At 39.7% G+C, this 24,857-nt stretch overlaps 1 protein-coding gene across 1 annotated transcript in view; it reads right to left on the minus strand.

The window, feature by feature from the left end:
• Nucleotides 1-2,459: 2,459 nt before the first annotated feature.
• Nucleotides 2,460-24,857, minus strand: part of LMO7 (LIM domain 7) — a 193,824-nt gene continuing 171,426 nt past the window's right edge. Inside the window, exons 25-33 of the mRNA XM_050952271.1 lie at nucleotides 21,748-21,840; nucleotides 19,694-20,097; nucleotides 17,954-18,019; nucleotides 15,467-15,519; nucleotides 10,817-11,036; nucleotides 9,230-9,529; nucleotides 7,571-7,679; nucleotides 5,823-5,925; nucleotides 2,460-3,232 (exon numbers count right to left, since the gene is read on the minus strand). Of these exons, the coding sequence (XP_050808228.1) occupies nucleotides 3,210-3,232; nucleotides 5,823-5,925; nucleotides 7,571-7,679; nucleotides 9,230-9,529; nucleotides 10,817-11,036; nucleotides 15,467-15,519; nucleotides 17,954-18,019; nucleotides 19,694-20,097; nucleotides 21,748-21,840 (1,371 nt within the window). The 3' untranslated portion in view covers nucleotides 2,460-3,209. The remainder of the gene's footprint in view (nucleotides 3,233-5,822; nucleotides 5,926-7,570; nucleotides 7,680-9,229; nucleotides 9,530-10,816; nucleotides 11,037-15,466; nucleotides 15,520-17,953; nucleotides 18,020-19,693; nucleotides 20,098-21,747; nucleotides 21,841-24,857) is intronic.

Raw genomic sequence — 24,857 nt, forward strand, 5'->3', positions numbered from 1 at the left:
TGGCTGAGTTACTGAAGTCCTCAAATCATGGTTTAAAGACTTCAAGTTACAGAGAATCCACTATTTACTCCAGTTTAAACCTGCAAGAGACCCATGCCGCAGAGCCCAGGGTCTCTGCCAATCTGACAGGAAAATTCCTTCCCGACCCCAAACATGCGATCAGTTGTACAGTGAGCATTTTGGCAAGACCCGTCAGCCAGACACCTGGGAAAGAATTCTCTGTAGAGCCCTCCCCATCCAGTGTCCCATCACCAGCCATTGAGGATATTTGCTACTCGCAATCACAGATTGCCCACAATGGTACGTAGCCAGTGTCATCATACCATCCCCTTCATAAAATTATCCAGTTCAGTATTAAAGCTAAATAGTTTTTTTTTTGCCTTGTTGGATGGCTGTTCCAGAACTTCACTCCTCCGATGGTTAGAAATCATTTAATATGAAGCCTAAACTTGATGATGATCAGTTTATATCCATTTGTTCCTGAGTCAACATTGGCACTTAATTTAAATAACTCTTCTCCCTCCCTGGTATTTATCTCTCCAGTATATTTAGAAAGCACAATCATACTTCCCCTCAGTTTCATTTGCTCAGTTAGATTAACTGTTTCTTGTCAAATTTAGAGAGACTTCAAGTAAGAAATGCATGTAGATAATCCAAGTTTTGGCTGGAGGCATTAGCTTCCACTTTCTTTCCTAGAAAAGGCCCTTTAATTGTAGAGATGGCTCCTCAACCCATTCACAGACATAGAAGTTTTTAGCAATGGTAAAGATGCAGTTTTGCAGAATCTGAAATGCCATACTATAAAAGAAAGTCAGATGATAAATTCAGTTGCCTGAGTTTCAAATGAGTCTAGTGTGGAGAACAGAAGTGGCCACACAGTGCGTAAATTTTAACTGCTTTCTTCTGGAGTTCTTGTTGCTCATCTATAGTATGACAAATTTCTTTTTATTGCAATGAGACCCACATTTACTGGTCAGTACGATAAAGAGCTTTAGCATGCACTAGCCTTGTCATCCCTGTTTCCTTGAAGGCACTTACATTGTATACCAAATGAATGAAGTCAAAGTCAATAGGTCCAGAAGGACAGCAGAACAGGCAATTTACAAGCTTCAGTGTGGTCAGGTATTACTAAATGAAACTTTTTATTAATTAAACAATACATAGTAAGATTTGTAGGCAATTATCTGGGTCAAAATCAAACAGAAGTTGAGGAAAAAGTTCAGTGAAGCCAGGGCCGGCTACAGGCCTCAGCGCGCCAAGCGCGTGCTTGGGGCGGCATGCCACGGGGGCGCGCTCTGCTGGTTGCCAGGAGGGCAGTAGGCAGCTCCAATGGACCTCCCGCAGGCGTGCCTGCGGAGGGTCCGCTGGTCCCGCAGCTACAGTGGACCTCCTGCAGGTGTGCCTCCGGATGCTCCACCGGAGCCGCGGGACCAGCAGACCCTCTGCAGGCACGCCTGCAGGAGATCCACCGGAGCTGCGGGACCGGTGAGCGGCAGGGCGCCCCCCGCGGCGTGTTGCCGTGCTTGGGGCGGCGAAATGGCTAGAGCTGGCCCTGAGTGAAGCTAGAACATTGGTGACGAAAGATAAAAAGATAAACAGCACTTGATAAAATGGAGGAAAATTACTGCCTAGATTTGAGCTCAGTTTAAGAAAAGGTTACATCTCCTTTATTGAAGGATCCCTCCCCTGCTTCCTTCTGCTGCAGTCTCTCTCTCTCTACATCACCCTCACCCTCTCCTTATCCTAGCTAAGTTCAGAGCCCAGTCAGATGAAGAAACATTTTGGGGGCTTTGACATGGGATTTGGTGCCCTTTGATGTGGTACTGCCCAAGACTTGAGTCTGTGCCTCCCCCCCTCATTCTTTTTTTGAGGCAACCCACCAAATGGTCAAAAAAACTGAGCCAAATCCTACATATTGCTGCACCTGCCAAGGACTGTGCCGTATGACTGGTAACTACTATTTTTCTACCACTTCGGGTCATTGACAAAAAAAAATGTTGAGAACCACTGTCCACAATTGCATAGTACACATCCCACCAGAGTTCTCTAATGCAGCAGCAGCAATTTAGTGAAGTTCAGGAACTCTCTCTGAAGAGTCTGGTGGCCCCAATAAAACTTTTCAGCAAAGCTTCCAACTATCCTTATTAACTAGCACATGTTATGCAACACACACATTCAGTGAGGTCACTTGTACTAAGTTTTGAAAAGAAAAAACAAATGGAGCTTGACAGGGGAAAAAATGCTACTACATTTAAATCTGGAGTGAGTGAAACAGCATATAGCAAGAAGTGAGCCAGTGGTGGCCCTGTGCCTGCATGGTGGCATTGTAAATATTAAACAAGAAATGTTTTACCAAAACAAAAATTCAAACATTCATATTTATTATTCAGCAAATTCACACTATGCACCATTCATGGCCCTGGATATTTTGAAAGGCAGGAAAGAGAAGGAACTACCTATTAAATGCAGCATCAGAACATTTATTTACAAATATACTGGAATTCAACAAAAAGTTCTCCACTTTCTGGATTAACTTGTTTGAGGGGAAAATGATAGTTATATTTTTCAATAATAAAGAAAAGAGAGACCCCTTTCCTCCAAACTGATTCCATTGTTCTTATGCAGAACATTATGCCATCACCACTGAGCAAACAGACTATACTTTGTATTTTATTTTCAAAAAGCAAATAGTAAACAGTTTTAGAAACCAGAATACAGAAAGCAAACATTTTGGTGTACATTTTAATGCAGCTTCATATTATTCTAGAGAATTCACTTCGTAGCATATGTCAAAAATAAGACAGCAATTACAAATACATATTTATATTAACTATTTCAATAGTGCTCATTTAAGAACATAAACAAAATACCCTCTTCATATACCATTCGAAACTCTGCTAGTTGATTATCAGCCTCAAAGATGTTTTGAAGTTATTACTGATAAATGTTTGTTCTCCTTTGTGCTTTGTAGTATATTAAACTCAAAAAGTGAATGTGTTCCCCCCCTACCCCAAGAGATTTCCTCCTTGTGATTACATTCTCATAAATAACTAAAGTTGAATGAAAGATACAATGCATCTTCTACATAATCTAGACAGGCAAAAAAGTTACCCTTAAAAAACACAAACAAAATACATATTTATAAATCTACATCACCAGCAACCACCTCCTCTTCTATCTGCAACAATGGTTTCATACTTATGGTTGCTTCACATGGCGGTTGGCTGTCCAGCTGTTGGAGAAATAGAATAAAGTTTTAATTAATGAAGAGTTTATTGGAGTGTTTTAGTAAATGCAAGATATTGAGTTCAAAAATGTCTGTCAAAATAATATCATTAATCAATATCTGTTTGCAGTTCCTTTTTACATCTAAATACAAGATAGAATCAATATGCAAACTATAATGAACAACAACAACACTGGTTATACTGTGAGAGTAAATCTAAATTCCCATTTAAAACAACTGGATTTTCAATGGTGTATACAATCCACCCAAATATATCATTTTAAAACTTGTTCTCAGTCAAAAATATTGGGGAGAGGGGTGCCAGGGTCAGGTTTTTATTTTTTGTCAAATAAATGTTTGCTAGATAGCTAAGCCCTTAACAATCACAAATCTTTTCAATTAACATTTAAAAAGTATCCATCCAATACTCTGCTGCTTTTGCAATATTACAAAATATTACAAGTAAAATACTGTACAAAGTTGTTTATTTTCATCACTATCATAATAATCCTACAATTTACCATTCCAAGGTTCTTAACCAACCTTCTACCCAAACATATAAGGAAGAAAATGGGCCACTTGTACAGTATGTCTGGAAGTTTCACAAATTACAGGTTGTTACAGACCAAGAGGGACGGAAGAGACTAATCAATTCCAGAGTCAAGGCCCTTTTATAGAGAGTGCACTATAAACAGCACTCTCATGTCTACAATGGGATGAGGTCTAGCTCAAGTGCCTCCACTGATCACAACTGCTGTAACAACATACCGTGGGAAAGGCAGCTTCTCAGGTATCCAGATTCAGAGAACTGGACTTATTATCTTAAAATCAAGAGTCCATGAGGAAGCAAATTGATCTCCGTTGCAGATCCAGGAGCACTGGCACTCTGTGCATAATATTTCTCTTAAGTGATCACACAGCCACACGTGTTATTCATTTCACTTCACTGATGGGGTGAAAAGTGGTGAAGATATAGAGTCCTCTCCTCTGACTTACCCTTTCAATGGCTTAACATACACAGTGAACTGGGTAACAAGTTAGAATCCTACAGTAAACCTACATGAGAGCTCCCTTGCTCCAAACTACCGCCCAGGTCTTTAAGAAGGGTGAAGAGGAGACCCACTTCAGAGCAATTCTGTCCAGGGATGGCTACATGTCACCACAGCTTTGGGGACCAGAATATTATAGGCAGATCTCAGATTTAAAAATTAGCAGGGGCACTTCATCCTCATCCACAGCAACAAATTTTCCATCACCACTCAAATACTGGCTAGCTATAGTCAAGAAAATCTGTGGATTCCAAATGCCAGTGTTATATCAGTTAACAGCAATTTTCCCCGAAGAGGGGAAGTGATCAAAGATAAGTCAGCAAGAGCATATGTGACAAGAAATGGTTTCTTTAGCAGAGGCAAAAACACATAAAAAAAAAAACCCCGATCTGGAAACAAAGGAACCAGCACTTTTCCCTTCCTCTTGCTGGACCTCCCCCATCCAGAAAAGACCTGCGGGTTCAGCTCAACTTGTAGCCCAGGATATCCCCATTGCTTTCCAAATCTCAGTAAGCCATATGGACCAAAATTTAAACGGAGAAGCTTGAGTGTTTGTGTCTCTATCATTCATTCTTAGAAACTCTGACACCTCTCTCAAAATTATTAATTTAAAGAAGTTTGGGTTTGTCACATAAAAATAGTGATATAGGAAACTCTGGGTAGAGAACTCTCCTCAGAATTAAGGAGCTGTCTAGCACTTTATGCAGCAGCAAAGAGAAAAATGTTTTTTATTCAAAGCACCAGCACCAAGCTCATTAAGTTAGAATTTTTGGTAAATAGGAATAAAGAAAAAATTCTATACTACATCCTTTAATTAAAACCTGCAAATAAATCAATCCACTGCTGATCTAATCCTCCCAAATTAATAACCAATCATGAGGCTCTAATTCAAAAGAGTAGCTTTGGAGATAGTAACCAACATCCTATAATTAGGATAAACCTAGGATTTTCCTAGTATATGCATAGATCAGTTTTATAAGTAGATGCAATTTTGCAACATGACCAATTTTTTATTTAGTGTACAGTAATGACTTTAAAGGTAAACCCACAATGCAACCAAAAGGTGTTATTTGAGCACATTGCAGTCACAGTAGCAGTGAAGCCACAGAAGCAAAGGCTGCAGTATGGGCTGTACACCCCATCCAGGACCACCCAAGTGGCTAGTCTGTGATTCTGTGGCTTCACTGCTATTGTTAGTCAAGCTAGCTAGATCAAAGCTAGCTCAGCTATGTCTACACATGCTGCAGTCACACTTCTGATTGCAGGGTAGCCATACCCTAAAGTGCCATTTTCCCAGATTTGTAAAGAATGAAGCAAATCTATAATAACGGGGTGGTAAATCATTGCACAGTATGTTAAGGGAGTGGAGAGTACAGCCCACAAAGAGAAACAGAAATGAAACCTTTATGAATCAATTCACTAATATACCAAGTTAGCGCTAAACACAAGAGTCTTTGTTAAGTACAGCAGTACGCAGACTCTGGGAGCCCCAGAGCAAAAGCAGAAAATAAAGTTTTCACACACTTATTATAGTCTGGTCTCCTTACTTTTAAATCTGACATAGCAGTCATTGCAGAAGAGTTCATTGTTTCGGATCCTGACTTCAGCTCCTGAGTGTGAGCCTCCAAGGTCACATGCACAAGCTGCGCACTGTATTAAACACCAATAATTAGCAACTTGTTACAAATAGTGGGAGACAACATATTGAGAAGCAGCTTACAGTAAAAAACAGCGAAGCTTGAACCATAAACCCAAATTACCAAAAGCAAACATACGATTTGCAGATTAAAATGCAGCCAACTAGGGGAGCCCATTTAAAGGTGATGACTAGCAAACTAATAGAGATGCACATTCTAAACATATAAAAAAGAAATGATTCAGAGATTAGCTCATGAAATCTTGTTTAAGCTTCAATTTCTCTGAAATAAAATTTAAAAAATGGCACAACATGAAATAACTTGTTCTTGAAACGGCAACAGCAATTTTGGCACAGAACATTCGTGTGTGCCACTTGCAGATTCCATGCAACACTATCTGTTTTTCATTCTGCTACCTTGATTTTCAAGACAGGAAGCATTTATGCCCAATTATTCTAAGTGCATATGCATAATTTAAAAGAATTCTTGGGAGCTTCAGATTCCTTCATTTTGCCAAAACAGAATTCTTGCCACCCTTTCTTATGCTAATATTAAAATGTTTAAGCATAGTGGGTGAACAATGCACTGCTACAGTGGGAACTAAGCAATAGCTCTTGAATCTCCAAGTAGGCAGAGGTGACACACGCACATATAAACCTCATGGTATCTGGATGGACTGTCTTTGTATCACAGTTCATAGTATGTGCATGCTGGATTTAGAAAATAAAACGAACACTACAGAACAAGGGGGTTAAGGCTTTGTAGCCTCTGTGGAAAATGCTACAGTAGGATGGATATCTAGCAAGGATATCAGGAGATAAAAAGGTTCTAGAATTAAGATATATTCATTCGGCTGTTCCACAGGGCTTTACACACATTCATAAAAGCCCTTATATAATATCTAAAATAATAAATTCAACTCTGCAGTACTTTGTTCAATGGTGCACTAATCCTAAAACAATTGCCTTTGGGAGAGATCATAATTCCTCTTACGTGCCAGCGCAAAAGGGTAATTCCTCTGTGCTGACTACCCATGTAGCAGAAAATATCATGGAAGAAAGGCAGTGGAGAGCCGCTTCTGTGGATTACTATTCTTCCTTCTATGCAGAAGTAGGTGGAGCCTTGGCTCCTTCCCCTACAACATGCCACCCAACTCAGCTGGCACAGAATACTTCTTCCCTTCAGCCTGGGTGGAACCAATGACCAGACACACTTAAGGTTTTAATCTAGTTTCTCATCTATTCCTGGAGCAGTGCATTTATGTGTTGTCCCTTACTAAGGGGTTTATGGCAAAGTGGCAAGATTTTCAGAAGTGACCAGTGATTTTAGCAGACTCAATTTTTGGGTGTCCAACTTGACACACCATAAAGTGGCCTGATTTTTAGAGGGCAGGTGGCTCATCATCTTCTGAAAATGCCTTTTTTTAAAAAGTGAAAATTGGAGTGTAAAGGTTAAAACTTTAATAACAATCCAAAGAGTAGTATTCAAGTGAATGCTTAATGCCTGTGGATAGGACTGTTGCATGGATATATGCATGTAGCACACAACATGAGTGGAGCTAGTAGCATGTGATTAGTAGAGCCTTTACAACCAGAACTCCAAGTAGCCATGCGTGCTTCAAGTTAGTTCCCGTTCTTCAGTGTTTCTCCAGCTCTCACCTTAAAACAACGTAAATGATAACAAAGACCAAGAGATTCGATGATCATGGCTGCTCCTTTGCCCAGAACGTTATTACAGTATGAACATATTTTCTTCCCACTGACTGACCTAGATACAGAACAAGAATGTGGCTCAAGTCCTCAAAACCACTTGAAAAGGTTTAAAATATACATGGAAGTGATCAAGAACATGATGTCATGAGAGAAAGCACTGAAACAGAGGACTGTATGCTGCAGTTACGAATGGAAAATTAGGTTATCGGGGAAAAACATAATCAAAATTAATATTATGTAATTAAATCTGTAAGCTATAAAAATCTAAAATTTAAATGAGAAAAAATATACAGAAAGAGACAAAACAGATGTGAACATAAGATTTTATGCTGCATTCTTGCACACTATTTTATCATGTTAAATGCTGGCTGAAGAGGAATCAAAAACAGATATTGCTAAGCTTGGAAACTACTGATACATAGTTTTTGTTCTCCTGTATCATTTCTTATCTGAAAGAAAGTATTATTAGGGCTACACTTTACTAAAACTTTTGCCAAGTACCACCCTCTGTAGCTTGTTAGATAACTGAAGTCTGGTTCTGGAAATAAATTATATTAACTCCTTTGAACACATGCCTTATAGAGGTCAATTTCCACAGGCCAACCAGATTTTCTGAAATCCGAAAATGGAAGAGAACAAAAGCAGCAGCCATTTTTAAAGGGGTCATTTTCTTACACTATTAAAAAAAAATTAAGTAGTCTAGCTTTTAAAAAAATTCATCAATTTATCAGCATGTTCATGAACACTAGAGCTAGGAAGACTGAAGGAATGCTTTTGGAATGGTCTCATTACAACTATTGCATGTAACTGTGTGTGCATGAGTTTCCAAAATCTTACACACACATTTGTTTTAAAAAAGTTTTAAAAACATGAAAGAGCATGGTTATCTTCACTCCAAAATAAACTTTAATTACTTTCTTTTCTGGATTAAAATAATGGATTAAAATTTAAAAGAAATGACCTATCCTACAATTACCCAGGATCACTAGCCATGAACATTTCTGAGAGTTTCCTGAGACGATGTTGACCACATGTCAGCAAAAGAGATGTGGTCAATAAAATGTGAGTCTTAAAATGTTATGTATTTATTTTTTAAACAAAAGATTCTTGCAAAACAATAAATGTCAGAAGTGATTTCTGGAAAGTACAAGGAGACTTTTATCATCATTTTTGTAACCCATAAATAATTTTGAGTTGAGTGACTAAAGATGTATTGCTTCATCTTCTCTTTACCAGTGTAAGGCAGTAGCAACAAAACCCTGGAAAATTTTCTGAACAGCTATGAGAAACATGAAAGTGATAACACTGTCCTTCTATGGTGCCTTTCAGCTAGATAACTCAAGGCACTTTTCAAATATTAAGTTTTACAACATTCCAATGTGGAATATTATACAATATAATATAATTAAACAATATAATTATACCTGTTTCACACACAGACTCCAGTACTAAGAGATCAAGTAGCTCGTTTAAGATCAAAGCCAGCCAGTGGCAAAGCTTGTAAAAGACTCATTAGTTCCAACTCCTCTGCTGCAACTACTATATGAGAGTGTCCACAATTCAGCAGGCAAATTACAAATTTTCAACAGATGGGCAACTACTTACTTGTTCCGCTGCTGGGCTCCTGACTGGGAAGCAGAGGTAGGAGACTGAGCACGCGGTACAGAAGAAGGTGCTGAGGGGAAAGCGTGGGAAGAAGTGGCTGATCTTCCAGAGCTGGCTGAAGGAGGTGCTACACTGGAGGAGGGGGTACGCATGTAAGCTCGGTTCGAAGTAGACACTAGTGGAGCAGCAGAGCGACCAAAATCTTGACTAGATGATGTGGAAAAGGAAGATTGATTCGTCCAAGGTGAATGTCTCCATGAACTTGTTCTTGCGGAGTCAAGATTATCTAATGATTCACCTCTGAAATGTATAATTGTTATGTGCAGAATATTACTGCCCAGAAACATACCTTCTTATGAACTAACCCAGGGGTCGGCAACCTTTCAGAAGTGCTGTGCCGAGTCTTCAATTATTCACCTAATTTAAGGTTTCGCGTGCCAGTAATACATTTTAAAGTTTTTAGAAGGTCTCTTTCTATAAGTCTATAACATATAACTAAACTATTGTTATATGTAAAGTAAACAAGATTTTTAAAATGTTTAAGAAGTTTCATTTAAATTTAAAATAAAATGCAGAGCCCTCCGGATCGGAGGCAGTGTGAGTGCAACTGAAAATCAGCTCGCATGCCATAGGTTGCCTACCCCTGAACTAACCCTTTATCATGCTTTGATTTTACAAAAAGGAAATATTTAAGTTTTCACTTTACATGGGATATCAAAATATTCACCGTATATTTTAAAGGTTGATTTTCTAAGCATAATTATTTTTTATAACCTGAAGAATATTTTATTATATTCCTTTATTAAAAATATTTGAAGTGGCAAACTATTTATTATAACTGGGCATCACTAGCCTTAGGGGGGAAAAGTGACCAAAGAAGGTGAGGCTAAAGCACTAAAGATAACAGCAAATACACTTCATTACAGCTTTATCAGAGTGAACGAAATCAAATTGTTTTTATTTAGTAATGACACCAGACAGTGGTGGTGTTTGTATTTTTCTCTAAGGGATACCAGTTCTAAAATAGATCAATCCCTCCCCTTATTAGATAGTCACATTGTTCAGAAACCAGCTGTTGGCAAAACAGCTATGACCTCATGACCAATATCTTACTGTTTCCTAAGTGACAAACCCAACGTTTAGACCCTACACAAGCAACATACACAGAAACTCTGAAGTTTCCTACAAGGTATTTGTGTGTGTTAGAAATTACTGAAGATTATTCTTCAGAACCTATATTTAAGCTTTATTTCACAACAAATTAAATTACTGAGGTTCTCAAATAGATGTGCAAATGACAAGGCACATTAATCATTAATTCACATTACTGGTACATCAAAGGAGAAATAAGCAAATGAGGAAGTATTTACAGTCCATACAACAACACCTTTATACTCCATACTTGCAAATCTTTGATTTCAGCTATAACACAAGCAAGTTTTACCCCACTACGTTGTGACTCAAATGAGCTCAAAATCTTTACTGGCTCTACAATCTGTGCTGCAAAGCAACGGTCGAATGCCCCAAAACTAAATATTTATCTAGAGGCACAGTTCAGTTTACAATTTTCAAAAAAAAGAGTCCTACCTCTTCATTGTATTCTTGTGTAGATTAACAGGGTCCTTATGCACACTAGAACTACGCTGCCTAATCCAGCTGTTGTCAGTATTTAGTGACGTTTTTTTCCTCATTTCCTGAAGGATATGTTGTCTCTCTATTTCTGCTGAAGACGGGGCACGCTCTTTCTGAGACCCCTTCTGTGAATCACTGACATTCCAGGACCTTTCCAAATATTTGTTGTTTGTACCTAATTTGAAAAATACATACATCTGTCAAGTTTGAGGGAGATAAAACATAAAAGCTAAAGTTAAAAAGCAAATGTTTAAACTAGCATTGCCATATCTGAAGCAACATATGCACCTTTGTGTTGTTAATATTTGATGAAGTATAATTTCACCATTTTAGTATTGATTGCCATTACAAAAGCAAATATTGCCAGACAACATGCACATTAGAAGCATTAAAGACTAAAGGAAATATTCAGTGTCAAGCCAGCAGTGAACTATCGAATATCCAAGTTAAAGCACAGAAGCAAGCATCAAGTAGTCTGTACTTCTAGGATATAGTGCCAGAATAGGGTAGGTGTTATTTTGCCCTTCCTCTCCTGCCCCACAACATAAATACCCCTAGGCTGCTTCTTACAGATGTAAGCTTTTCACATGACTAGTGTCAAATCAAGCAATAAATCATAATTTACAATATGGCAATTTACAATTAAAAAAAATCAAATAGAGACAAGCAAAAACTGCGCATCAACCATGGTACAATGCCACACTACTTTTAAACAAATTCCCTGCACTTTTAAGATCAGATAAAAGCCAAAAAGATCCTTTGCTCTAAAAGCCTCTGTCATAAACAGATAAGTAAGAGTTAATAGAACAGAAGTATGTCATATCTCTTTTGCCGGTAAAGGGTTAACAAGATCAGTGAGCCTGGCTGTCACTTGACCAGAGGACCAATCAGGGGACAGGATACTTTCAAATCTTGAGGGACGGAAGTTTTTCTGTGTCCTGTTAGTTTTTGGTGGTTGTTCTCTCAGGGTTCTGAGAGGGACCAGACGTGCACCCAGGTTTCTCTCCAATCTCTCTGATACAGGCTCTTATGAGTTTCAGAATAGTGAGTACTAGGTAGATAAGGCGAGTTAGGCTTATGTTTGTTTTCTTTATTTGCAAATGTGTATTTGGCTGGGAGGAGTTCAAATGTGTATTTGGCTGAAAGGATTTTAATTTGTACCTGTATACTTAGGCTGGGAGGGTATTCCCAGTGTCTATAGCTGAAAGACCCTGTACCTATCCCATTTTAAATTTACAAAGATAGATAATTTTTACTGTTTTTCTCTCTTTAATTAAAATTTTCTCGTTTAAGAACCTGATTGTTTTTTTATTCTGGTGTGAGACCCCAGGGGACTGGGTCTGGATTCACCAGGGAATTGATGGGGAGAAAGGAGGGAAGGGGGAGAGAGGCTAATTTCTCTCTGTGTTAGGATTACTGTCTCTCTCAGGGAGAGTCTGGGAGGGAGAGAGAGAAGGAGGGGGGAAGGTGCATTTTCCTCTCTGTTTAAGATTCAAGGAGTTTGAATCACAGTGATCTTCCAGGGTATCCCAGGGAGGGGAAGCCTGGGAGAGGCAATGGTGAGGGAAAGAGTTTACTTTCCTTGTGTTAAGATCCAGAGGGTCTGGGTCTTGGGGGTCCCCGGGCAAGGTTTTGGGGGGACCAGAGTGTACCAGGCACTAAAATTCCTGGTTGGTGGCAGCACTACAAGTACTAAGCTGGTAATTGAGCTCAGAGGAATTCATGCTGGTACCCCATCTTTTGGAAGCTAAGGTTCAGAGTGGGGAATTATACCATGACAGCCTCAACTCCCCTCCCTCTTTGAAAGGGGCTTTTCTCCAATAATGAGATGGAAGCCTGCCAGAATACACAACTGCATCACAAATTCCTTCTCCCCTTTCAAAATTTATAATCCACAACCCCTCTAATTATGGGAATTATTCCCTGTTCAAAATGCCAAATTGATTGCGTTTTAGAGGAGACAGTCTTGCTTTATAAACATATCTGCTTCAAAAACACCCCTTGCTGGAAGTATTTTATCTACTCCCTAGTTACTGGGATATCTAGCCATTGAAGGAAAGGTCAAACTTCTGGTGTAAGGCATCCTTCGGTTCTTACTTGACATCTTAAAAAGGTAGAAAAAACAATGCCACTCTCCTCAAATGAACAGAATTACTAGTGTTTAAGAAAGGAAATCTGTTGTTATTCAGCTACTCTTTGTGGTAGGCCTACTTAAGTGAACAAAACAGTAAGTCACTTCAGTTTTAATATTCCCTCTTCTAATCCTGCTATGACCACAAATTTACTATTGGATTTATTGGTATCGATTAACTTGTCAGATATTTCTGGAAGTCTAGTCATCTCATTAGTTTTGGTGATTGAGATGTGATTTGAGACAGTGATCTTGCCAATTTGAGCTGCATTCCCACCTTGGTCTGGGTTAGCATGTTCCATCTGATAAACCATTTGTTTTCTTGTAGTCTCCAGCTCTGATTCCTTTGCCTTTTGCAGAGTCTCTATAGCACCCACCAGGGCATTTATGTGCGCCCATCTACTGACAAGGGAGCACTTCTGCCAGAAAACCCGCCGGCAAGGAGTGCAGCCCCCTGGCAACCAACTGCCGAGAAGCAGCAATGCCAAGAAGCGTTGCTGCCAAAATGCTGCTGCTTCTCGGCAGCATTTCAGCGGCAATGCTTCTTGATGACGCTGGTTCTCGGCAGCATTTCAGCGGCTGGTCGTCCGGCGCCCACCATACACTTCTGGGAACATGAATATGCTATTGCAACAGAAAGGTTGGGGACCACTAACCTAGCATTTTTCCATATTCGCATACACAAACCCATTCATCACTTGTACAAAATATTTTTTTTTAAAAGTAGCTTGTTGTATCTTTCACCATACTGTCTTTAGTAAGTCACCCACATTTCCTTACATACTATACTCGAAGCAGATTCTAAAGTATCTAGAATATAATTTCTAAAGAGAATGCTATGTAATCTTATATTTTGGCAGCTCCTTAAGAAAACTGAAGCTGTTGGTATACCATCATGATATCATCTCCAGTTGTTTTCTTCCCATATATACAGAGTAAATGTTGCAAAATAATTGTGTTAAAAATATTGCCCCAGTGTTTGTAGCTGTCAAACAGATAGTTAAGAGTTAATGGAACAGAAGTACTTCATCTCTCTTTTGCCTGTAAAGGGTTCACAAGATCAGTGAGCAAGGCTGTCACCTGACCAGAGGACCAATCAGGGGACAGGATACTTTCAAATCTTGAGGGAGGGAAGTTTGTGTGTGCTGTTAGTTTTTGGTGGTTGTTCTCTCTGGGTTCTGAGAGGGACCAGACATGCAACCAGGTTTCTCTCCAATCTCTCTGATACAGGCTCTTATATGTCCAGAATAGTATGTACTAGGTAGATAAAGCAAGTTAGGCCTATGTTTGTTTTCTTTATTTGCAAATGTGTATTTGGCTGGGAGGAGTTCAAATGTGTATTTGGCTGAAAGGAGTTTAATTTGTACTTGTATACTTAGGCTGGGAGGGTATTCCCAGTGTCTATAGCTGAAAGACCCTGTAACATATTCCATCTTAAATTTACAAAGATAATTTTTACTGTTTTCTCTTTCTTTAATTAAAAGCTTTTCTTGTTTAAGAACCTGATTGTTTTTTTATTCTGGTGTGAGACCCCAAGGGACTGGGTCTGGATTCACCAGGGAATTGATGGGGAGAAAGGAGGGAAGGGGGAGAGAAAGGTTAATTTTCTCTCTGTGTTAGGATTACTGTCTCTCTCAGGGAGAGTCTGGGAGGGAGGGAGAGAAGGAGGGGGGAAAGTGGATTTTCCTCTCTCTTTTGAGATTCAAGGAGTTTGAATCACAGTAATCTTCCAGGGTAACTCAGGGAGGGGAAGCCTGGGAGAGGCAACGGTGAGGGAAAGGGTTTACTTTCCTTGTGTTAAGATCCAGAGGGACTGGGTCTTGGGGGTCCCCGGGCAAGGTTTTGTGGGGACCAGAGTGTACCAGGCACTGAAATTCCTGGTTGGTGGCAGCGCTACAAGTATTAAGCTGGTAATTGAGCTTAGAGGAATTCATGCTGGTACCCCATCTTTTGGACGCTAAGGTTCAGAGTGGGGAATTATACCATGACAGTAGCATTGAGTTTTGTTATTCTCAGTGCAAACATACTAGCATAGTACATCTATTATCCACATTAGCCCCATTGTTTCTATATTCAATCTACCACAGAAAATGCATTAAAATACAGCCTTACACATAACTGTTTAAAAGTATTAATGCACTATATAGATTATGATTATAATATGACTAATCATACCACTTTAAAATAAATTTGAAATAAAGTATACATTAGTAAAGCGTCCATTCTGAATTTAAGCCCACTGACTTTTGGATAATTTACCACATCCCTTAGATAATCTATTGCAGTGGTTAATTTTCCACACTACTAAAAATCTGATATAGTATGTTGTATACTTGAATTATGAGTGGCAATCAAAAATCTAATTTTTTTTACCCTCAAATATCTAGTTGCTGTAACTACCTTTTGATTGTATTCATGCTTTCATGCGGTTAATAATCCATTTTTAAAGATCTAATAGCAATTAAAGTGCTCACCATTTCTGTTTCTGGGGCAATCATCCAGTTCTGATGTTGATCTGGATTTATTTCTATAAATACAGAAAACATGTATGAGTTGTATTACCATAGCACCCAAGAGCTCTAGTCATGGTGCAGGACACTGTTGTGCAAGGCACTCTACAAACAGAGACCAAAAAGATAGTCTTGCCCCAAAGAGCTTACAATTTAAGAGAAGATACAACAGATGGATAGACAGACATAGGAGAGTACAAGGAAATAATGAAGCAACACTATTCAGCATTGACAGCAGTGTAAGCTATTGTTGTTTAGTATTAATCTGGCAGTAATTCCTGGAGACCTCAATTACAGAGTGGAGCATCATTCTCCTAGGTGCTGCACAAATATTTGAAAACATGGTCCCTACCTCATTCCCCTAGGTCATTAGACTGGAATATCAATGAAGATCAGACAGTGCAGCATACCAGTCTAAGGAGGACTATTTCAATTTTTTGGGTGCATGCTTATATTTTTAAGTTTGTTACATGGTGATGTACTTACCACTTCCTAGTTTGGAAGTGCTATTGCAGCTGAAAGAAAAGTATGGCCTTACATGCTACCTGAGGATGTTTCTAGGGAAATCCTTGTGGTTCATTGATCCTATCATGCAGGGGAAAATGCCTATGAGTTTTAGCTGACAAAAAAGTCATGAGATGCACAAGAAAATGAACAGTAGGTGAAAGTGTTCTGGCTGCTCAATGTGGAAGTTAACATAGCACCTGGCTGCTGTATGCTTAGCTCTAGCTCATGAAAGTGAGGCTCTGACTGTACATATAAATATGGTTTTTATTTAGAAAAGGAACAAAAAGCTCATTTCTTGGGCAGCAGCTTCAATATTTAAACTACTGATGGCTGTTACAGCAGCATCACTGCATGCATTCACTACCCAGTGCAAAATGAGTCTACCGTATTAAACCAATACGGCCTTTGCATGCAATATTCTTAATTGAATACAGTTTCCGGCTCCCCATATTAATTGTTAGTCCTAACATAGTCTGACTGATCAGATCTTGCACTGGTCAAGAGCTGGGTGTTACAAATGCTCAACTGCACATAGAAGCAGTTACAACACGGAACAAGGAAGCTAGACCTGGGCTTATGCCTCTAGCACCTTTGGCCTCTCCCCATGCCTCCACAGCATAATCATTTGGTGCAAAAGCCCTCACCACTTTCTGAGGGCAGAGCACTAAGAGGACAAAATACACATCAGTAGACCTTGGCGAAATATTTTGGACAAATAGTTTATTTGCCAAAAAATGCAATTTTGGTCAATCCAAAACTGTCAATTTGACAGGAGTTCAATAAATAGTTTCAGCCAATTTTTTTTCCAGGATTTAAAGACCATTCACAAAATGGGGAGGTGGGGAAGAAGGAGAGCTAGTGATAGTCCTCCCACATAACTGTTAGCCCTGGGCAAGGGTATTCACCCACGATGTGAAACACTCTCCACCCCCCTTTTTATTTAAAGTAGAGAAGAGGTTTGAACTGAACCTTCAACCTCTCAGAAGAGTGCCATAACCATTTCTGATTTACCAAAAAAATTCAGAGTTTTAAGTTTTGATTCAATGAAACCTGAATTTCATTTTCAAGTTTTAGAACTGCTAGCGAACTAAAAAAACCATTTATGTGCAGTTCCATGCATCAGATGCACCATCTCAGGTCTTGGAGTTTCTTCTTGTTACATCACAAGTGCCCTACTTATTTCTATTGGAAGAGTGGACTATTTGCTGAAAAAGGTATACAGATGACTCTTGGTACCCCACAGTTGATTGTATCTGAATTAATGTTGGATGGGAGAGTTATGGATAGAAGATTTTTTACGGAGATGGGGAATTTAATACTTATAGGGTTATTCCAATAATTAAAAGGGAAAGAAAATACAACTGTGCATTTAAATGAACCAATGCACTGTTAACAAAAAAGCTTCTATTAAAAGCAGAAAAGAGGATAGCAAAAAAACAGGCATGGGTTAAAAACAAAACAGAAAATAGGCAAAGTTTAAAAGAGGGAAAACTAAAAAGATGTGTACCATCTTTCTGATAATTTTGTACTTTCATTGTATTCCTCCTTTCCCTGCTTATCTTTTATGTTGCACAGTTTTCTGTGTGGGAACCATGCCCTCGCTTGTATAACACTATGACAACCACTGTAATAGCTGAGATTGTTTTCCAGTCTCATTAGTCCAGCCCTACCCACAAATTCACCCCCTCATACTTCCTGGCTTTCTTTATAGAAAGATCTACTGACTGAAAGATGTTCTATGTTACAAACAGAGTATGGCTTAAAGAAACCAGGTGGCCAAAGCTCCTGTAGGTGAAAGCATAGCACAAGGACTGCAAAACAATACTGCTGGTAAGGACTCTAAACGGCACCACACCAAAATGGTTAAAATGTAATGTCAAATCCAAGGCTCTGTAATATAAAGGTGAAATTCTAACCCGCCTGGAGATTCAGTATAATACTAACCTGTCAGCAAGAAAGTGTCCAGATGGATCTTCAAAGTTTTGAGATACTTCATAATGGTCATAATGTCTATAAGCAAAAAATAAAATAAAATATATGAAATAAAGTGAATTAAGTAAATATCAAACCCAAATTGGGAAGAGATAAAGAAATAAGGTACAAACAACATGTACACAGCAAACTGAAATTCTAGGAGGCTCAGCTCCTGTTTCAGTTTGAAAGCTGTATCTGTCACGCAACTTCATTTCTAAAATCTTTTATGAAGCCAGTCAGACCTACTGTCTATAAATGACAATAATTATCAAACACTGATACCAAAGCGCTAACATTAGAGGAATATGACTACAGCTTTTTGGGGCAGGGGCCACGTCTTCATACATGTTTGTATAGTGCCTAGCACAATGAAGCTACCATCCCAATTGGAACGGAAAGTGTTGTTAATATTGTTAATCCATTTAAAGTCCTACTTCAGCAAAGCAGTTTGCACATGCTTAAGCCCAACCCTGTTCGGCAAATCCTTAAGAGCACACTCAAAACAAAAATTGTTTCTCTGATATTTTAGTGAGAGTGGCACTTCTGTGTTACTTGTAACACTAGAAGGTAAAATATTTTCAGAAAGGAATGTTATTTATAAGTTAATGTGTCCCTTTCTCCCACTCTCTTTACTCTTTAAAATAGACTGCTGAAAAGGGTAGTAGAAAGAGATTGTCTGAAATAAATAGATTTAGACTAGGTATTTCTAAAATGCTGTGGTATCTAAGCTAATATAAATTATCTCATAGATACTGTAGTACAGGGATCAGCAACCTTTGGCACATGGCCAGTCAGGGAAATCTGCTGGTGGGCCGGGACGGTTTATTTACCTGCATCGTCCGCACTTTCGGCTGACTGCAGCTCCCACTGGCAGCCGTTTGCCGTTCCAGGCCAACGGGGGCTGTGTGAAGCAGTGCGGGCCATGGGATGTACTGGCTGCTGCTTCCCACAAACCATCCTGGCCCACCAGTGGATTTCCCTGATGTGCCGCATGCCAAAGGATGCTGATCCCTGCTGTAGTATCTTTATTCCACAATTAATAGAAACATATTGCTGTGATGGTCAAACCACTACAAGATAACAGTAGTAAGTATTTGACTTAGGAACGCAGACATGCAGCTGGTAGGAAATAATTAACTCAGTATTTAATTATAAATCTCTACATATGTGTTGAAACACAGACTTGCAAATTCCCCACTAATGCTACATATTGTCAATAGAGCTAGGTGATAACCTCAGAAGTTTTCATGGTAAATTTTCAAGTTTTTGGCCCAGCTCTTATCAGTCACCATGTTCATTTGCGTAAACCCTTTTGAACAAAAACCTATGAAAGCAAATAAACTAATGTCATTAAAAGACAAAACCACCAGCTTTAATTATGGGCCTGATTCTGTCACACCCTTACAAACAGTGAATAGCGCTTTACTCTGACACTCAGCGGGATGATGAGCGAAATAAGGTATCACTCAACAGAAGTAAGGATGATAGGCCCTTATGTTTGACTGAGGTACAAAATGTGTATTGGTAGTGTAATGAGACATCGGTTTAGGTTGTCACAGAATGCACTCTGCTTAGTGACTTCATGTCAGTCTTTTCTCTTGATATTCACAGAAACATATGTTTAATATGCACATACTTCAGGATATCTGCATTATCTTTGAAAATATACTTTTGAAAAGTAAATGCTTCTCTCCCATTGTGAGTGCCGACCTTCGGTATTGGGGCATCTGCATTGGTATCTCCCTTTCTTTTTCCATGCGCCGCTTCTGCTCCTCGGCCTCCGCCCGCCGCTTCTGCTCCTCGGCCTCCGCCCGCCGCTTCTGCTCCTCGGCATACTTTTGTTCCTTTGCTTTCCACTCTCTTTCAAGCTCTAGTTCTTGGGCTTTCCTTTTTTGCTCCAAATACAGGACTTTTTCCTCCTGAAGTCTCCTTTCCTCCTGAAGTCTCTGCCTTTCCATTTCCTTCTCTTGCTCATTCTGCTGCTGTTCGCCCCATTCATGTCTTCTGCCTCCTTCAGGAGCATCAGTGTCTTCTCCCATGTTTGTTCTCCAGTTAGAAACAAGTGGTGCATGTGCAGTTACCGATACTGTGTTTAAGGTTAGGGCAGTCGGCTCCTGTAGGAGAGGAAAATAATGGTTTTAGAAACATGATAGTGTAGGTTACCTATTTAGGAAACATTTTATTTTGTGACCAGGGACTTGAGGGGAAGAATCTCAGGGGACTCTCGGTGGCAACAAAGAGTGTGCTTCTTAGTTTGTGCTTTAGGGATGTCTACAAACACAGTCTTCTAAAGTGAGAAGTTCCATTTTATTTGCTAGCCTTTATTACCCTTTTGCCTAGTCTTTCCAAAAGTGTCTGCAGCTTTTATTTTTTAAACCACCTTTATGCATGGAACACCCAACCTATACTTATACTTCAGGTCATTCCTTCTCCTCTTAAGTCCCTACTAAAAACTCATTTCCTACACAATTTTCACAATAAGTGAGTCAGTGAATATTCACTCACTTTTTTCCCTTATTTTACAAGTTGTTAGAAACAACCTTAAGTGAACGACAGTGAGCACATATCTAAACTGAGTATCCATGTTAACTGTACTGATGTAAACATCATCCTTCAACGTCCCCCAACATCTAAAATTTAAGAATATAAGAATGGCCCTACTGGGTCAGACCAAGGTCCATCTAGCCCAGTATCCTATCTTCAGACTGTGGCCAGTTCCAGGCACTTCAGAGGGAATGAACAGAACAGGCAATCAAGTGATTCATCCAACCATCCACTCTCAGCTTCTAGCAGTCATTTCTGACATTCTATTTTTAAATGCACTCCTCTGAAAAAGGTCTTTGAATAGTTTGTTTCCATGCAGGAAGCAAAATAACCCTTTCAAATGAAGGGATAATGGGTTAGCCCAGATCACACTCCCAGCACTATGGTTTAAAACCAAAGGTCCTTAAGTCTTTCACTGCGAGGCGCTCAACAGCTTAATTAAGGGACACCAGTCTTGCTGTTTAAGTGATATGAGCTTTAGATTTGTTTTGCTTTTCTGTTTACTACTGTATAAGCATAAATACGCTCATTGGTACACCTGAAGGAGGAGGAAGTGCTCCCTGAGCTGATACAGGAACAGAGAACAATGATGCCTCTAAAGCATCTGGATACCCAGAATATAGCCTGTTCAGCTGTAGAATAGACTACAGCTGCAGAAGGAAGCAGCTAAAGAAACTAGACATACCCTTGACATTTTGAGATATATGGAAGACTTTCATTACCAAGGCTGTAGTTGATTTCTTCTCTAAATTCTTCAGAGGTAGGATGGCTCTGCCTTAAGACTGCAATTTAACAAGGTACTTGAGCACGTCTTAATTTGAGTATGGAATAGCCCTAGTGACTTCAGTGGGACTAGTCATAGGCTAGAAGTTAAGTACATGCTTGATTACTATGCTGGATCAGGGCTGAAGTTGGTCGTTTTCACTCTGGTCACAATGATATTGTTTTGTTTCATAAGCTAGTTACCAACCTATACATTTCTTCTGTTCATACAGCTTGGCGGCATGTTGTCCTGCTATCTTGAATGAGTCTAAACCCAACTGATCATAAAAGTAAACCACTGACTTTGTACAGAGTTATTTTTATTCTAGAAGCATTTATTCTCTGCACTGGGCAAATGAGAAAGCAAAGTCATTTGCATATTTAAGTACTTACTTCCACTACTGCTCAATAAAAGAATCATGAGAAATTTGAAAGGTGAACAAACATGCATCACCTACCTCATCTAAATATTTGGAACTCTCTCTTTCTGCTTCTTGCTGAGCTTGTAGCCATTCTTCACGCAATTTCTCCTGTTCACGTCTGTATTTCTCCTGATGGGAAGAGTCACTGATTATATTAAAAGTAAATTAAAAAGGGACAGGAAAACACTACCTTCATTTGTATTAAAATATTTGTTTTCAAAATAACCTTGTGCAAAGCACTACGTCAAGTATAATAAAAACATAAGCAGCGCAGAATTCTAATAGATCGCAGGTGGCGAAATCCTGACCCTAATGACGTCAAAGGGAGTTTTATCACTGACTTCGGGGGAGCCAGGATCTCACCCTAAGCCTCAGAAGACTCACCAACCTATTACATTTCCTATCTTATGATTTGTTTTTGGTTTAGCTATGAACTTACTTCTATTAAGCTACAGTAATATCAAATCTTAACTATTTATAACAGGACTAAAAACTTTTTCGTTGGTTACAAGTTAGTAATTAGGTTCCTTAAAAAAAAATCACTAATCATGTATTGGACCAACTTAGCGCACCCATCTTGTGACTCTGATTATGTATTAATTAATTATTATTATATCTCCAGAAGCACCCAAAATGCAATTGGCACGCTACAAACACCTAGGGAGGCACAGGCCTTGCGTTGGAAAGATGAAAGTAATATATATACACACTGTTTTGTTTTCATGTTGGGTTCATCATCCCCCTTAACAGAGCTTCTGTGGGTTAAATTATACTCAGTGCAACCAATAATCTTTTGATGGTTAATGAATCTGCATGCAATGCTGAGGATGTAATTTGAAGATAATGAGGTTGTACATGTTTATTGAGAAAAAAGGCATCAATCCAGCAAAGCACTTAAACACACCACAACTTTACGCACAAGTAGTACCATTCGGTTAGTTTCACTTGGACTACTCACACACTAAGTGCATTACTAAACTGAAGTCTATAATTTGCCCTAAAGAATCTCTCTTTCTTGTGATGCGTGGAAATGGAAAGATTAGGGTTGCCAACTTTCTAATCAGACAAAACTGAACACCCTTGCCCCACCCCACCTCTCCCCTGAGGCACTGCCCCAACTAATTCCATCCCCTCTCCCTCTGTCGCTCACTCTCCTCCACCCTCACTCACTTTCACCAGGCTGGGGCAGGGGGTTGGGGTGTGGGTGGGGAGGTGAGGGGTTCAGGGTACAGGAGGGAGCCCTGGACTGTGGCAGAGGGTGTGGGCTCTGGGGTGGGGCCGGGGATGAGGGCTGGGGCAGTGGGTTGGGGTGTGAGGAGGAGGTGATGGGTGCAGACTCTGGGAGGAAGTTTGGGTGTGGGGGGGGCTCAGGGATGGGCAGGGGGTGATGCCCTCTGCCCAGGGATGGGGCAGGAGGTTGGGGTGAAGGCTCTGGGATGGAGTTTGGGTGGGGGAGGGGGCTCAGGGATGCAGCAGGTGGTTGGGATGCAGGCTCTGGGAGGGAGTTCCAACTTGAGGCAGAGGGTTGGGATGTGGGAGGGGATTTGGGGTTCAGGCTCCAGCCAGGTGGTGCTTGCCTCAGGCAGCCTCCAGTCAGTGGCACAGTGGGGCTAAGGAAGTGGGGCTCCCTGCCTGCCCTGGCTCCGCATGTCTCCTGGAAGTGACCGGCATTCCTGGTTTGTAGGTAGAGTGGCAAGGGAGATCTGTGAGCTGCCCACGCCCACAGTTCCTGGCCAATGGGAGCTGCAGAGCTTGCACTTGAGATGGGGGCAGCGTGCAGAGCCCCCATCACCGCCCCTGTGCCTAGGAGCCGGACATGTTGGCCACTTCTGGGAGCCATGAGAAGCGAGGGGCAGCAGAGAGCCTGCCTTAGCCCCACTGTGCCGCCAACTGGACTTTTAGCAGCCTGGTCAGTGGTGCGGACTGGACCAGCTAGGGTCCCTTTTCGACTGGATGTTCTGGTCAAAAACTGAACACCTGGCAACCGCAGGAAACCTCCCAGCTTAATGCCAAAGTCCAGGCTGGATATGCAGGACTAGCAATTAGAAAAAGTATTTCTTTTGCTCATTCACTGACATTCTCACAAAGCCATTTTTAGAAAGCCTCTTTCAATGTGGAAGGAAAACAAACTGTACGTTAAGATTACTTTAACAGCTTTTTGTGGCCCTAAATATTTAACACTCTCTAAAGCTGGCCATAAAGAACATGAAGCCTATTTTCTCCTTTTTTAAAGAGAGGTTAGAAGTGCCCAAGTCACTCTATTCTCTGAGCCTCTACATCTCTCTTGAGAGTGACTGGTCCACTGCTATCCCGAAATATTGGGCTATACAACACCAACTTATCACAGAAGCATAATTCCCAATACAAACCATTGTTGGAAAAATTAGTACAATAGTGGCTGCCTTTTTTGTTTTAATACATATTACCAGTATCCTAGTTCAGATAAAATATTATATTCCACTGCTAAATTTTCTATTGTGACTGACAATCAAGAAAACTGGAAGTGAAGGGGGTCACCTATTATAGAAAAATAAATTTTTAATCAAAATGAATGAAGACTAAAAGATATCCTATATAGTCCATATACAGCATTTAAAAAGTATGTTTAGTTTGGCAAACTACAAATATGTATGAACTGTTCTTAAAATTGAGCCTTCTTAAAAAATATTAATTAAAAATTAAAAGATTAATTGTAAACAAATCATTCTGAAATCAATTAGCTGGGTTATAGACCTGTAAGTAGAGCTGGTTGAAAAACCATTTCTTTCTAGTGAAAATTATGAAAAAAAAAATTTCATTCAAAGTTGTTTATTTGAATTTTTTGCAGGGAAAATTCAAAACAAAATGTATATCACATCAACATTTTGTTTCAAAAGGTGAATTGAAACAGCACATTTTGATTTGTTAGTTTGGGGACTTTTGGTGCATTTTCCCCTCAACCTCTTCTCCCCTCCCCCTCTTTTTTTGCCACTGACTGCAATAAAAACCTGATTATTATTATTCCCCCTCTACCACCACCACCACTTTTTCTGCTCTAACTTTTCAAACTCTCTCTAAATTTGGAAAAGTTACAGAGTGACAAAAGGAAAAATGAAACTAACTCTGCTATTGTGTAACTTTGCCAGAATTGGATAGGTTCAGAAAAG

The sequence above is a fragment of the Gopherus flavomarginatus genome, chromosome 1 (assembly GCF_025201925.1).
Source record: "Gopherus flavomarginatus isolate rGopFla2 chromosome 1, rGopFla2.mat.asm, whole genome shotgun sequence".
Classification (NCBI taxonomy): domain Eukaryota; kingdom Metazoa; phylum Chordata; order Testudines; family Testudinidae; genus Gopherus; species Gopherus flavomarginatus.